The sequence below is a fragment of the Trichosurus vulpecula genome, chromosome 7 (genome assembly GCF_011100635.1).
Source record: "Trichosurus vulpecula isolate mTriVul1 chromosome 7, mTriVul1.pri, whole genome shotgun sequence".
Lineage (NCBI taxonomy): Eukaryota > Metazoa > Chordata > Mammalia > Diprotodontia > Phalangeridae > Trichosurus > Trichosurus vulpecula.
In genome coordinates, this window is record NC_050579.1 from 153,806,428 (window position 1) to 153,823,155 (window position 16,728).

Here is a 16,728-nt window from a genome sequence, read left to right on the forward strand (position 1 = left end):
TGGGCTGGAATCTACAGTGCTTGAAGGGGAGCAATGTGAAATCAATCACATAATTTCAAAATGTAAAGAGAGCAAGATCGAGGTCATCGACATGTTGGGTAGCTCTTTTTGGAGAAGCTACAGTAGAACATGGACAAAAATTTCACAGGAAAGATGTGGATAGGTTGCAATTGGCAGATGAAGGGGAATATACACATAGACGAGAGATTGGATCCATTTAAATATTAAATTATAACTGTTCTTTCGATCCACAAATATAGATAGAATCCAGAGGATTCATAGGTTGTAGCAGAAGGAACTTGTACAAAGGAGGAGAAAGGCTTGATTAGAACTTCAGGACTTCAAAAATAATGGAATTTGTTTATAAACATGCTTAATGAGTTCAAAAATAATCCAGTGTCTCATCTTCGATGAAAAATTTTTAAAATTAATTTTCTTAATTAAGAAATATTTTTAGATCAAAGACAAGTTAAAGTGGGTTTAAAATTAACTTGTTTTCCAAGCCGGAGGTTTTTTAATTCATAAAAATACTGACTATTTTGAAACTAATTTCATTGATTTAAGTCCTTGACAAGATTTCCCCCTGACTGAGAAATGTCTTCTGCCTCTCTGGAGGTGAGCCAACCTGAATATTAATAAACCAACTTTTGGAATGTGTAATAGGAGTCAGAAGACCTGAGCTCTAGTCCTGAGCTTTTCATTAGAGGGCTATGTAACATATTTGACAAGTAACAGTTTCTGTGTGCATCATTTTTCTCACCTGTAAAATGGGGATCATGATGCCTGCCTACTCAATATGGTCACAAAGTTGCAGTGAGGATAAAATGGGATTTGTATGTGCAACTTCTATGGAAAGCATCAAGCTCCATACAAATTAAAGGTAATTAGCAGTAACAGCAGCAGCGGCAACAGTAGAGAAGTAACAGTAACAACCAATGCTTTAGCCAGAGGAGAAAAGGATACCCCCCCCCAAAAAAAGGTGGAAGTCCTTTAAGTTTCTCCCAGTAAAATGTAAAATCCTTTAGAGGAGGGATGGTTTCTTTTTTATATTTATATTCCCTAGCTCCTAATACAGTGCCTGGGACATAATGGGCATTTAATAATGCTTTCGAATTGACTGATTACTTGACTGATGCCAGGGTTGTAAGCAAGTCCAATATCATCATGGCTTTGGCTTCTGGTCAGTTCCAAAGAAATCATAAACATGTCAGAAGAAGTGGGACCCAGAGTGACCTGACACTGAAAACAAAGAAAGATAATATTTCCCAGAGTCATAACTAGAACTGGGACAGTACAAACTGTACTCAGGAGTAGCAAGAAAAATAATGCCCTTGGATACATTTTTAAAGGTGGATGGGGAGCAGGATAGTGCTTACGGCCAACAGATGCCAGATGAGTGGATGCCCCCTGCTTCTGCTATCTATTCCCCTGACATATAGTGGGAGTGAGACTACAAGGGGTAATTGCAGTAAAAAGAGACAGGAATATGTGTGGACCTTGATGGCATCAGGGGATGCCTTCTACCCAACCTGATTCACAGACCAATCATAAGCTTCCACTAATATCACCTTTGTGCTATGGTAGGAAATCCTAGCTTTACTACTCCCTGCCTAGAACTGGACCTCATCTATCATCAGCTTAAAGAGGGAAAGCTGCACGGTGACAGACATGTGTAGGTACCAAGAGAATAAAGGATAGAGTGGATGGATGGAAGTATGGATGGATGAATGGGGAAAGATCTCAAACAGTACTCCCACACGCATGCCCATACACATACACACACACACACACACACACACACACACATACACCACCACCACCATCCAGCCTTCTGGGAGCAACAACACATGACCTGACAATGTTACCATGCTCCAAGACCCAGTGGCCACATCAATCCTGCACAGTGTGAGGCAACACCATGTAGCCCTGTGACTTTTATTTCTCCATTGGAGGCCCTGGGACAGTTGTGAGAACAAATGTTTTCAGCTCCCTCAAAATTTGTTGCAATAGGACAAAGCTCCCTTCCCTCTACCCTAGTTAAGGCTCTGATAGTCACCTGGGAGCTTTTCCTTGTTTCATAATAAAATTTCACTTTTGTAACCTCTAAGCTCTTTGCTAGATACTAGAGTTCTGGGTCCTAAGAAAATGAAAGGCCTGTTTAATGAAGTGCAACTGTGCTACATACAGCTCATATCTCCCATAAGTCAGAAAGAGAAATACTGTTCCACTCCTAATAAAAATTGGAACAATTCCCGGAGAAAGCAAAATTTAACACGATTTGTGCATTTAGGGCACATAAGGCTGCAATTAGCACTGTTTTCTCTTTTTTTAATAAATAAAATTATATTGATATCCTCCATTTTAATGTTGATTAAGTTTTCCCCTGTATCCCTCTTAGAGAGCCATACAGCATAATTGTTTATAAAAGACCAAAAGGGGGGAGAGTGGGAATCAGTAAAACTAATTAGTACATCAAGGAAATCTGACATTGTATGCGATGTTCCATATCGATGGACCCCATCCCCACCTCTGCCAATCATCTTAGCCCCCAACAGCTCGGAACTGCTGCACCCAAGGAATCCACCAGCCTCTGCCTTCCCAGCAGCAGGAGTTACACCAAATCTGACCACTTTATAAAGCACTATAGGAACAAGAATTAGTATTGTGATTCTAATTATCATTATGTTATATTACGTGTCATTATATTATATTAGTAGTCAGACAATCTCGGTGATTATTTGTTTTTCTTTTATTAAAATCCTATTCCACAGTACCAGGAGAATTAACCTGCTGGGTTAAAAGAAATGGGTGCATAAAAAGTCAGGAAATTGTTGATGTTAATTATTCATGCTTTATCATTCCTCTTCAGGTGTGCCCCTGGTTACTATGGAAACCCCTTACTGATCGGGAGCACCTGCAAGAAATGTGACTGCAGTGGAAATTCAGATCCCAACCTGATATTCGAGGATTGTGATGAAGTTACTGGCCAGTGTCGCAACTGCTTACGGAATACCACTGGATTCAAATGTGAACGGTGTGCCCCTGGATATTATGGGGATGCCAGGGTAGCCAAGAACTGCGCAGGTATTTTATTCCAAATTTCTGTATGGTTGCATGGCTTTCATATACATGTCCACTTGGAAAGCAATGATTACCCCCATCTAAATGACAGATTTCCCTCACTGAAACCCTGCAGCTGGTACCTTTTAGCCTTTCCCTATGTAACACTACCTTCTGTGTAAAGTGCTTCACAATTTCATCAATGATAAATATTTTTGCCAAGGTGATTTGAGTAATGTAGAAGATTAAGCAAGTGTTATGAGCTAGGAAACTGATATATCTGGGAAGAATATTTTTTTCTTATATGTTCGTTGTTGTTGTTCAGTCATTTCAGACTCTTCATGACCCCATTTGGGGTTTTCTTCTCAAAGATACTGGAGTGGTTTGCCATTTCTTTCTCCAGCTCATTTTACAGATGAGGAAATTGAGGCAAACAGGGTTAAGTGACTTGCCCCGGGTCACACAACTATTAAGTGTCTGAGGCCAGGTTTGAACTCAGGTCTTCCCAGCTCCAGACCAGGTACTCTATCCACTATAACATCAAGCTGTCTTATTCTCATATGTCCATATCCTTCTAAATCTGGTAAAAGGTACTGAGAAACTGAAAAATAATTTTGTAAGGTGTTTTTGCATTAATCAAATGGAAAAATTGGATGAGTTATTTATTGACATGAGCTAATTTTCCCAAGATGCTCAATTCTTCCTCTAATTGTTTTCTAAAACTTGACATTTCAGAGACAAGAGTCAAAGGGTACGATAGGGAGTGGCATAGTGAATATTCTTCCATACCTCCCTTTCCAAAATTATAATTGTTAAGTATTTCGGTAACACTAAGAAAAATATCTCTAATTAGAATTTAACTAGAACCCAGTAGATAAGCTAAACTTTTCATGGTTTTTCTGTGTGCTGCATCAAGGTGAGCCGTTTTGGATGATTTCCCTTAAAAATAAAAAAGAATATGATTATATATTTCTTATTTTGTTGTGGAGCAGGTAACAAAAGAGAAGAAGCAAGCAGGGAATGAAAATCACAATACAAATATTCTATTAGTGTTAGAACTTAGATATAGACATGGAAGACACCTCAGAGGCTGTCTGGGCCAACTCTCTCCTTTTACAAATGAAGAAACTCAAGTTTAATGAGGTCAAGGCCATACAGGCAATAAGTGTTAGAGGCAGGATTTGAACTGAGGTTTTTCTGATTCTGGAGAGAGTGTGAATTCGACTTACCAGCATACTATCTAATACCACTATGAAAGATTCTTACCTGAATGAGAGATTGTCTTACTAAAGCTAAGGGGCTGAAAAGAAAAGAAAGAGCAAGAAGCAAAACAAATAAACATGCATGATCTAGAAAAGACAGTAAAGATAAACCCCAAAGGCTAAAAAGCCTAAAGATAATGGCAGGCTCAGAAGCATAAACTTAGAAAGGAGGGAGGCCAAGCAATAGTATTGTGCCAGCCCACACTAGACAGAAAGGGAAAAGCTGACCTAAGACTGGTGATAGCCAAACTGAAGTCGTAAATTATAATAATGTCCTGCATTTATACAGCATTTAAGAATTTGCAAAGTGATATTACATTGTTAGACAGAGAACTGTAAGTGACTTAGCTATTCTCAGCAATGGAATGATCCAAGACAATCCCAAAGGACTAATGATGAAACACACTGTTCACCTCTAGAAAAAGAACCGGCATTAATCGAATACAGACAAGCATGCCATTTTTCACTTTCTTTCATTTTTTTTTCTTGTATTTGAGTCTTCTTGGACAAAACAGCTAATAGGGAAATGTTTTACATAATGGCACATGTATGACCTATGTCTGATTGCTTACTGTCTCCGGGAAGGGGAAGGGGAGAGATAGAATTTGAAACTCAAAATTTTATATAAAAATGTTTAAAAATTGGGAGGGCGAAGAATTTACAAAATACTTTTACAAAAATTACCTTATTTTATGCTCACAATAACTCTGGGAGCTAGATGCTATTATTATGCCCATTCCACAGATGAGGAAACTAAGACAGACAGAGGTTAGTTGATTTGCCCGGGGTCATACAACTAATAAGTATCTGAGGCTGGATTTGAACTCAGGTCTTTCTGGTCCTGGCTCCAGATTTAGTGATTTATCCACTGCACTGCCTAGCTGCCTCTGATCTTAATATCTCTTTTAAGATGTTCATTAAGTTCAGTTTAACCTACAAGATAGCAATTGTTCTTAGAAGATCAGCTAATTTTTAAAATATTCTGCAGCAGTAGGCCACGATATCCCTGAACTGATGAATAAATCTGCATTTTATGGGAATAGCTAAAACATAAATCTGTTATCTCTCTGAAGCTGATTTTCTAGAGCCACCAAGCTGTCACAAATCCTTTAGATAGTTAAGAGGTGGGAAAAGTTACAGTTTCATTCAAGTATAGGAAGGTTGCCATTCATTTTTTAAAATTTTGCAAATGAAATCCTACTTTTACACCTGGTAAAGAAGAATAGCCCAGTGGGTTTCTGGGGTTTGGTTCTGATTTTGGTTGTTGTTGTTGGTTTGTTTCATTGATTTTAAATTTCAATGACTAGGCTACAGTGAAATTCAAGGGAATGAAATGACAAATAAGCAGTGGGAATCTTTCATTTCCAAGCAACGCAAATACATCAATTACGCTTCTAACTGATCTTGGCGATCTCTTCAATGTTCATAGGAAGATTTGAGGGTTAAGCGTCTGGCTTGCCCAGGTTCACGTACCACAAGAGCTTAGCTTTATTCCTTTGAGTCCTCTCTGTATTGCTGAGTTCCACAGCTCTCGTCTGTCAGCTTCCACCTAGATAATCAATGCTGGAGTCTGGAATAAACTGGAAAGACATTTTCACTGAGGAAACACGGCCTACTTTTGCCCAGTGACATACGCCCACAGTGGGATGCAAGGAACAGAGAACATTTTGGGATCCAAGCATTTGCATAGTCTAATCCAGGGGCTCCTAACCTGGTATCTGTGAATTCCCAAGGCATCTGTGGGTAGGGGTCTGGGAACTTTCAGAGGGCTAAAAACAAGTTGATTTCAGTATAACTAGCTTCTTCTTATTTTATATGTTTAAAAACATTCTGAGAAGAGGTCCATAGGCTTCATCAGACCATCGAGGAGGTCCATAACACACAAAAAATGGTAAGAACCCCAGGACTAGTTGGATTCAGGAAGGACTAGGGGAAGAATCCTTGGTAATTTTGCTTTTTCCTTCAATAAAAAATTCTCCTGGAGATAGCTACATTTTTTAATCCACTCCTTTCTCTGTGTCATGTTAAGGTGGAGCCCATGGTAAGATACCATAAAGGCTTGGTGTGAGCCCCATCAAAGAGCCCATGTGTACACAGATGCAGAATGTGAATGGCAAACATGAAAGCACCAGTTATTTCTCCCATTGAGTAATAAATCTAAAGTCCTTGTTTCTTTGTTTTTGTTTCCACAGTATGCAATTGCAGGGGAGGACCCTGTGACAGTGAAACTGGAGAATGCCTTGAAGAAAGTTTCGAACCTCCTACAGGCATGGACTGCCCAGCTATAAGTAAAAATAACAGTACCTGATTGACTAACCCTCACTTTCTCTAATATCCTGCAGTTGTGGGCTTTTAAACAGTGTGTCAGTATTAGTCTCTGTCAGGAACACTTGAGTCAGTGAGGTTAACCCCATCTGTATACCCTTTGGCTGAATGGACCACACACAGAAGCATGTAGCTAGACGTATCCAGGGCTCATATAGCACCAATTTACAAATAAAGGTGCTAAAGTTAAATAACTCCTTTAAAAACAGACAGATTTTATCAAGATTCCTTTAGGTCCAGCATCTCAGTGCAGGTGGTCATTTGATAATAGAAATAACAAATCGATGATCAAACACTCTATAAATCATGGAACTATTGAAGCAGATGCTAAGTTTAATTCTATTTTAGATTTCATTATCCAGCCATATTCCAGTATGTCCTGGGTTCCCAAAGTAGTAGCAGTAGTAGTAGTAGTAACAAGTAGTAACTCAGAAACTCTGGCAGAGCCTACCACACAGGAAAGTTTCTGAGTATGAGTCGATGGCAGGCAGACTATCATCCAGTCTAGTTAAGTTTGGAAAAGTTCATTGATAATCTTAGACAAGTGATCGATTCTGTCAGCCACAGCAACACAATCAGGTCCTCTTCTAATGGGTAGAAAAGCCATGATACAGCCTGGTGGAGCAGGCCCCGCACAGGTGAATTTGTGGATCTTTAGAGTATTTCTTCATAATTCTTTGAAGATCTTGTTATGATTTATAGATACTGTCTCACAATACTTCTCCTCTCTGAGGAGTCACGGGACAGCTATTAATAATAACACTTTGCAACTGTGTAAGAATTCAGTTTCCCAAAGCATTTTGGGCTGTGTTTTCTCACTTAATCCTCACAGTGATACTGAGAGGTAGGCTGACCAAATATAATCATCGCCATATCATAGATGAGGAAACTGAGGAGAGAAATTACTTGCCCCAGGCTGCACAAATGGAGAAACAGAAATAGGAGATTATGTGACCCCTCCAAAATCAGACCAGATTTTGAGTGGAACCAGGAATAAAATTCAGAGTTCTGAATCTCTGGTGACTTCATCCTTCATTAACTCATTCCACTTTCCCTAGAAATTTAAAAACCAATAATAAGCATGCCACCATCCCTAAACCCCAATAGAAAGGTTCCCATTTAGGGGGTTGTTTGTTTTTGCTTTATGATTAAAAAATCCACCAGGAATAAGAGATTGAAATAAACAGTGACATGAAAGATAGTCTCAATTTTGAAAGGCATTGCTTTGGTAACACATTAGGATTTCAGCTTAGGCTGGAGTACAGGTTATTTGTAAAAGGTATTAAATGGAGTATGGAAAGCCCCACCTACCCTCAAACTACCTCCCTTATTAGTTGGCTTTGGTGCCAGAAATTCTGAAGGATAGACTCCCTTTTCATGACATTATCCAAAAAGGGTCCTTTGGTTAAAATGTAAATATCTTACCTGAGACTTAACATATTAACAATCATTAACACATTAACATGGACTAATCCATGCCCTCAAAAGAAAGGGAGATCTGGTGTAGGTGACATATGGAAGAGATGAATTACTGATTTCTAGAAAAAGCAGATTCCATCAGAAAAAGTAGAAATTATGGCATATTTTCAGCAGGATACCTGGAAATAAATTGACAGCAGAGAAGAGGGCTCCAAATTAGGTACCAACCAGGAGAATGATGTCAGGAGTGATTCTGTGAAAGAAGAACTTCACCTACTATACAATTTTGCCTGGGCCCAATCCTAAGTAAAAAATTTCCCCTTTCTCAGGAAAAGGGAGTGAGTTTCTTAAATGAAGCCCCAGTGGATCTTTCCTGCTAAGAAGATGGTCACTGATAGGAAGAATTTTTTTAAAAGTGTGAGGGATAAATGCAGTCAACCCAAGGGTATATTTAGTCCCCCACCCTTGGGTAGCCCACATTCCTTATAGCTGAACAGATATTCAGAGAGGCTATATTGGAGGGTAGGAGGAGTGGTTCCACCAACTGATGATTAAAAAATAAAGTTCTGAGGGATCATATACATATGTTTAATCCATAAAACTACCTACATACTTCCAAGAGAAATTGGATGAAATGAGTCTCTGTTCTATTCCACACACTCCCTCAAACTTCATGTTGCCTCTTTATGATTCCTTTTTGCCACCAAAGTTCATTTTAATCTTTTTGCACTTATCTAAAAATATTTGCCAGCAGGAGCTGCCTAAAATTAGCTGATTTTCTTCATTTTTATGTGGGCCCTGCATCCTTCTCATCATCATCATCATCAATAGGCATTTATTATACTCCTACTATGTGCTAGTCATTAAACTAAACACCAGGGATACAAAGAAATACAAAATTTTACAATCTAATGTTAGGGATGGTAGAGGCACGTAAAGACAACATGCAAACAGCTATGTGCATAGAAGACATGCACCATGTAAATGGTTTGGCCATGGAGATTAGGACCAATTTCCATAAGAAGGATAGAAATCTATTCTGGGTTTTTTTTTTTAAATGATGGCAATAACAGTCGGGAAAATACAGGTGCATGATGCATGACCTAGCAAAGTCAGCATGCTTTCAGTTTTAAATTGCATAGTGAGAGAAAATGGCATTTTCCCATTTTATCACCAGGCTGCGACAAATGCATCTGGGATTTGACTGATGACCTACGATTAGCAGCTCTTGCTATTGATGAAAGCAAATCAAATTTGTTGAGTGTGTCATCTGGAGTAGCTGCTCACCGGCATGTAAATGAAATCAATTCCACTGTTTACCTCCTCAAGGTATGTTGTGATTATGAGTCTTTGGCTATATTTCCATTTTAGCCTTGCAAGATAAATCCCATCAACACCATCTAGTCCTATTCTGATTTCTCAGAGCTTAGCTGGCCTAGGAAAGTCATGCAAATCAGATTGTACACATAGGTATGCACTGAGCCTCCTAGGTCCATGGGATTTAGAGAGTGGGAACAAACTTCAGAGATCATCTAATATAACCCTTATTTGCTAAAGAAGGAAATTGGTTCCCAGAGAGGGAAGTGACTTGGCCAAGGTCAACTAGAGATTGTCAGAGCTGAGCAGGGGGTGGTGCTGACACTAGCTTAGAGAGCTAATTGTTAAATTTCCAGTGTGAACATTTATACCTCAGAAATCAGCATACGCTACAAATCAGGACTTAGTGTATTCTTTTTTTGATTATCTAGACGTAAGAAAGTGATGGAGAAAATTTTAATAATGCAAATTAAACTTAAAAGTGTATTAGGTACTTTTGGTGGGGGGAGGGGCAGGGGAGGGGATAGCTGGTTGTTAAACATTGGCCAGCATACCCCTGAGGCTGAGGATTGAAAACAGATCCTCCAACACAGTCTTTCCACTGGCGACCAGCTTCATATACCTTGAGCTGCTCACAGTGACAGAAGATGTAAGGAAAGTGGTTAGGAGTTACGAACATGACTAGTCAAGAGAAAATTTACTTCTCAATTCTTTCTCATTAAGGAGTTGCAATCAAGCACTTCAATAAAGGGGTTATCTTGCTAGGATTTAAGTTGGCCTCAGCTTCCAGGGTTACCTATTAAGATGAGAAGCCCCCCTCATTTTACAGGTGGGTTAACTAGAGCTCATAGAATTAAAATGATTTACCCTCATTAGAGGTAGTACCGATGCCCTTTAATTTCTCCTCTGATTATACTACGGTATCAATAGGGTCATAATGTCCTGTTTTGTTAATTAGCAATAACCTTCATGTTGCCTGGGCCTCGACCTGCACTCTGAGTCCAATGCAACAATCCCTAGATGATGCTATACAGTTATCCCTTCCACATCGTGACTTTCCCCAACACAGTTTTGATATATTGCAGGTTGGCATAAGAAATTACTGTAAATGGGAATTTGGGGGGAGTTTTATGGAAGCGTCAGATGGCACACAAAGGCTACCATATGACACAGAAAAAGTTTAGAAACTCAGAGATGCATAAAATATGCCAATGACCAAATACTTAATCCAAATTTTACAACAAGGTATTGTAAACGCCCCATAAAAGAAAAAGAAAAATTAAGACTTCTTCTCCAGTACAAAGGGAGGCCCAAAAAGTTTTATGTGGATTTTCAAGATCATGGAGCCAACACTGCACTAACCCCTGCAATGCAGAATAGATAACTATATTATAAGCTAAGACCCTAGAAGACAGAAGAGGCAAGGATCAAATCATACCAGCTTTAGGTCTGAATCTGTGTTAGAGAATTATCTCCTTTATGATAAGCCAGGGAGAGATGAATTTATAAATTCCATTTTCCATTGATTCTGGAGGCAAGTTCCCAGGATGACCTCCTACCCTGCAATTCTCCAGTTTTTACACTAACAGGAGTGAATTTAGTACCTCCATTTACTCTAAGCAGTCTTATAAGAACATTGCTTTATGAATATTTCAGGAAAACTGATGCATAAGTTGAATCAAATCTTTCAAAACACATTTTCCCCCACAGGCAAAGGTTTCAGAAAGAGAAAACCAATACCTCCTAAGAAAAATACAGATCAGTGATGCTGAGAATACAATGAAGGGTCTTCTATCTGATTTGGAAGAACTAACTGAAAAGGTATGTGTTCATCTCTTGGAATGACTTCCAGAGATAGACCAAAACCTGGGTAAATGTAATAATTTATTTTATTCTTTAAACGGACTCACAGGTCTAGACCAAAAGAAAAATAATCTTTAACTCAGGTTTGAAAATGAGTCATTGCCCAAACATTTTAGAATAAATCAGAGCCATCCTAGAAAAATTCTCTCTTGTTTATCTTCTCTTGTTGCTTGGTCTTTTAGAAGCTTGTTTGTGGAGTAATGTGGAGTATTTTAGCAGCATATGCTCCTGTTCTCCTGTTCCAGTAAACCCCTTAGATGAGGTTATTAAGAAGACATGATATCAATAAAAATGGTTGAGTCCAATGCATATATTGCTGGGATAGAACTGCTGCTGACCAGTTTAACATTTCACTGTTAAGAGTGTGCTATAGGGAAGATAAAAATATAAATGACATGTAGATGATGTTTTTTAGGAAAAATCATAATATTTAATTTGCATTTTGAATGCTACTTTGTTTTCCCTTAAGTAAATGACAATGAAAAGAGTCACAGTGGATAGACTGTAAGGTTGGTTGGTTGGTTGGTTGGTTTTTAAGTCATTCAATTTCAGTACTGTGGAGATGGAAGGGTTGGTGAACCAGACTTGTTTTTATACTTGGCAAAGTTTTAAGCTAAAATTAAAAGTACCATCTTAGCATTTTTCTATAAATGAAGATTTTTAAGACTATAACTTTTTTAACTTTCAAAATGCAGATCCCATAAAGGGCATGCTTTCCCAGAATAAATGTAAATTGCATGAATTGCTCCCTTCAAGAACCTGCTGCTTTTCAGATGCAACAGTTCAGAATTAAAAGTTTTAATTGATTCCTTGGAAATGGGTTGGGATTTTCTGTTGGTGTTTGCATTATACAGAAGGAGATTCTGATTTAGGATTTGCAAACCAAATATCTCTTCCACCGCTTTGGAAAGTAAGCCCAAACAAATAAATTTAGAATGATGGCTCCCAGACAGCTTGCACAAGCGAAAACATTCCTCTCTAGTGGTATTTGAAGGGCTGTGAAATTAATGGAGTGGAAGACCAAAATAGAGATCCAGTCATTTCTTCATAGAATACAGCACTCTTTATGATTCCTTTACTTCATGTCATAACTAGGATCTTCCCAAAAGGGTCTGAGCTTATAGGAAAGATGAAATTTTCCCAAGAATAGCACATCAAGCAGCTCGGATCCTGATTTGCAATTGCTACATTTTCCTTTTTTCTTTTAAAGTTCCATGATTCCACCAGTGCGAATGCTCCTACCAGTACAGATCCAACCCCTACATGCCCTAGTAAATGGTTTTCATGAGTTTCTGTGGTCAAAATCTTTTATCATGTGGTGGCCAACCTCAACTAGAGGAATGTAGGATTTAGGGCTGGAAGGCGCTTTAAAAATCATTTCGTCCAGCCCCCTGATTTTCCAGATGAAGGAGCTAAGATACAGAATATCTTGCCCATATGTAGAGAATACAGTCCTAACTTAAATTCATTGTTTATTAAGCCCCTTCTACCTACAAGGAACTGTCTTCTCATTATGGGGTAAAAGTATTTAAGCTTTGGCTTCAATACTTATCCTTCCAAACAATAGTCTGAATTTGTTTCTTTAAATATTGACTGTTTTGATCTCCTTGCTGTCCATCAAAAGTCTACTGCTTGGTTAGGTCAAACAAGATTGCATGGGGCTGAACTTGCCCACAGTGTTACAGTATTCTGTTCAGCAAAAGAAATAACCCTTAGCCTAGAATTAGCAGAAACCTCTTCTCTTTGAATCCCTCAGAGCCTTGACTCCAAAGTTTATCACCTTCAGGTAGGAAATACGAACTCTCCTGTTCAATAGTTCTCCCTGGCTCAGTGTTATAGTTCAGTTATATTTCCCATACTTCTTTTGGGTCTTCTGTGGATGAGTGGCTGAGTACAAAAGGGGGCAAGTAGTTTGTTCCCTTGGGGTTATTCACTATCCTGTTGACCTCTTCATGTGAATTGGGCTATTCCAGCCAAAGTATGAAGTGTTTCCTCTGTATCTGATGGCCCTTCCCCTTAAATTCATTAGTTTCTTGAATAGTAAATAGGGTAGAGCCATATGCTTGCTTTATGTAATTTTACTAAAAATGTCAGTAACAATGCTTAAATTACCATATTTCATATGCATTAGAAGAATTTGGTATTTTGGTATAGCTCTTCTTTAACAAAAGAAGATTCCCCTTTGGGAATATAAATGATCACATCTGCATTTATAGTTAAAATTCTGGAATTTTTAACATCAGGCTTTCATATAGCAAAACCCTGGTATATTACAGCATCACAAACTCTCGATTAGTTGTGCTCTCAAAGGCCAATCCATACCTGAACAAGGATTCCCTCTACAACATATCTGATGAGTGGTCATCCCAAACTTTGCTTAATGGTCTGCAGGAAATGAAAAACAATTACCTTCCAAAGCAGCTCATTACATATATGGGAAGCTGTCATTATTAGGATTTTTTTCCTTTCTGTTAAACTAGTTTGCTTTTATTTCTCCCCTCAATTTCTAGTCATTGCTACTGAATTTGCCTTTTTGCAATTGCTTCTTGTCCTTTAGAACCAAGATTAAATCAATAAGATTCATTTAAAAGAATACCCAATTTAGAGTCAGGACTTCAGTTTAGATCCGTTATCTACTACTATGAGCTAAACTTTTGTGGGCCTCAATTTCATCATCTGTAAAATGAGGACAGCTTGGACTAGATGAGTTTTAAGTACCCTTCCAGCCATAAATATATGATTCTATGATCATGTCACCCTAATCCCTTTTTTAGATAATCCCTTTTGTTTTCAGATACTTAATGACAACTATCATGTCCATCGCAAGCCTCTTCTTCTCCAAGCTACATATTCCCAAGTCCTTCAACCTTCAGTAGCATGATCTTGAAGCTCTTCATTACCCTAATTGACTTCCTCTGGATTCCCTTTTCCCATTAATGCCCTTCCTTAAATATGGTGCCCAGAACTGAATCTAGTACTCCATATATAGACTGGGCAGAGTACAGCTTATCCTTCATTCCCTAGTCCTAAACACCGTAACAAAGTCTAAGATTATATGGGTTTTTTGGGTTTCCATATTACAACGTTGAGCAGACCTCTCATAGATTCATAGACCATTTTAGACAAATTGCTGTCTGGCTATGTCTTCTTGACCTTGTACTTGTGTTGTTGTTGTTCAGTTATTTCAGTTGTATCCAACTCTTTATGACCCTATTTGGGGTTTTCTTGGCAGATATACTAGAGCGGTTTGCCACTTCCTTCTCCAGCTCATTTTACAGATGAGGAAACTGAGACAAACAGTTAAGTGACTTGCCCAGAGTCACATAGCTAGCAAGTATCTGAGGCCAGATTTGAACCTAGATCTTCCTGACTCCAGGCCTGGTGCTATAGCCACTTCATCACCTAGCTGCTGAGGGTGGAAAAAGCACTAGCTAAGAAGTCATAGTACCTAGGTTTAAATCCCACCTCTGACACAACTGCCAGCGTGACCTTAGGTAAATCACTTAACCTCTTAAGACTATAGTTTTCTTATCTATAAAATGAGGAAATTGAACTAGGTAGTCACTGTGGCCTACATCTATTATGCTATTATCCCATGAAATTATATTTATTACTATTCAATTTCATCTTATTCAATTAGCCGTGGCCACCTCCAATTGTCTTGACTTTTGTCTTACCACTGGGTTTTGATGACTCTGGAGGACAGAGTGAGGCTGACAACTTTGCACATCTCTGCCTCACTTAAATCCGATTCACTATTAAGTCAAGATATAACTCTTGTGGTGTCATTGGTCCTCTTCAAGAACAAACAACAAACAATTCAATTAGCCACGTGTTCTAGCCCATCCAGATCTTTTTGAATCTTTACTCTCACTCTGTATGTCAGTTATCTCTCCCATCTTTTTATCACCTAGAAACTTGGTAAACTTGCCATCTGTGCCTTGAGGCAAATCACTGATAGAATATGTTAAATTTCACAGCACCAAGCATAGTTCTCAGGGGCACTCCACTCCTAATGCCTCCAACCTCTATCCAAATTGACAGTAAAATATTAATGACTACTCTTTGGGTCCAGCCATTCAACCAGTGCTGAATCCATATATCTAATATCTAATCCATATCTCTCCATCTTTCTCATAAAAATAATTTGAAACAACACATGCTTTGCTAAAAATCCAAGTAAACTATACCAACAATATTGAACTCACCTACTGGCCTTATAACTGTGTCCCAAAAAAGACCAGTGAAGTTAATCTGGCATGGCCTATTCTTGATGAAGTTGTGGTAGCTCTTTGGGATGACCAATTACTTTCAAGGTGTTTGCTAACTATCCCTTTAATAACAAGCCTAGAACGTTGCCAGGTATTGAAATCAAGCTCATTGATCTATAGTTAGCAGTCTATTCTCTTCCTTTTTTAAAAAAAAAATCTGACATTTGCCTTCCTCCAATCCCACATCATTTCTCCCAATCTCTACAGTCTTTCAAAGCTTGACAATGGCTCATCAATCACATCTACCACTTCTTTCAGAATTGTAGAATACTAGTTTATCTGGGCCTAGGGATGTGAACTCATTAAGGGCAGCTAAACGCTCTATTACAATCTTCTTCCTCACCTTGGGTATTACACCTTCATCAAGAAACGACCAAGAAAGCAAAGGCAACAAAAATAAACCATCACTACATATTGTATCCAATAATTACACCTTACAGATAAACTCAAGTCTGTCATTTTTAGATGGTGTTTTGTGAGAGTTGAGTATATATTTTTTCTCTTTTAGTGATGCTTAACTAATGAAAAAAGAGGTTGCAGTGCCCTCTTGTGCTTTTCTAAATGAAAATGTTTGCTTGTAGGAGAGACTAAGCCATATATTGCTGCAGTAATTTTTTTAACATTTCAGTTTGCATCAAATGACAAAATTAAAGACGCATAATCCAATAATGATAGGGATGGAGACTTCTCCACAAGAGGATGTTACAAAACCAAGAAAGTAGACATTGTACCTTCCAAACTTTGCAAATTCAAATTGTGAACAAAAATTTCTGTAATTTTATTAATATTTAAAACTGAACTGGCTAAGAGAAAAGTCAATCTGAAGGTAAAATTTAGCACTTCTGCTTCAGTATTGGGAGGAAAAATCCTTCTAAGAAGAGGAACTATGACAAGCATCCACAAGAAAATAAAGACTAAAAGAATAATTTTGTCAGATATATTAGGATAAACAAAGCAGCTCATTTGTAGGAGGAGCAAAAATAAAATACTCCAGAACATGATAGCCTCTGTATGGACAAGATACATTTTCATGAAATCTATACCACAGGACTTCTTCCTTGGTCCACAAAACACTGGTGTATTTAGAGAGTGACAGAAATCCTGTTCAAGTACATGTGCATTTATTAAGTGCCTACTATGTCCCAGGCTAGATTAAAAGACAAAAAGAAATGAAACATTTCATTGGGAAAGTTTTTCACAATATATTCTGA

At 38.2% G+C, this 16,728-nt stretch overlaps 1 protein-coding gene across 2 annotated transcripts in view; it reads left to right on the forward strand.

Annotated features, from left to right (window-relative positions):
* The window catches only part of LAMA4 (laminin subunit alpha 4), a 193,787-nt gene that overhangs the window by 94,624 nt on the left and 82,435 nt on the right, over nucleotides 1–16,728 (forward strand). The window contains exons 5-8 of one of the 2 annotated variants that reach the window (XM_036766542.1): nucleotides 2,870–3,084; nucleotides 6,515–6,610; nucleotides 9,244–9,395; nucleotides 11,094–11,204. In XM_036766542.1, the coding sequence (XP_036622437.1) occupies nucleotides 2,870–3,084; nucleotides 6,515–6,610; nucleotides 9,244–9,395; nucleotides 11,094–11,204 (574 nt within the window). The remainder of the gene's footprint in view (nucleotides 1–2,869; nucleotides 3,085–6,514; nucleotides 6,611–9,243; nucleotides 9,396–11,093; nucleotides 11,205–16,728) is intronic. The other variant, XM_036766543.1, reaches the window with a different exon arrangement.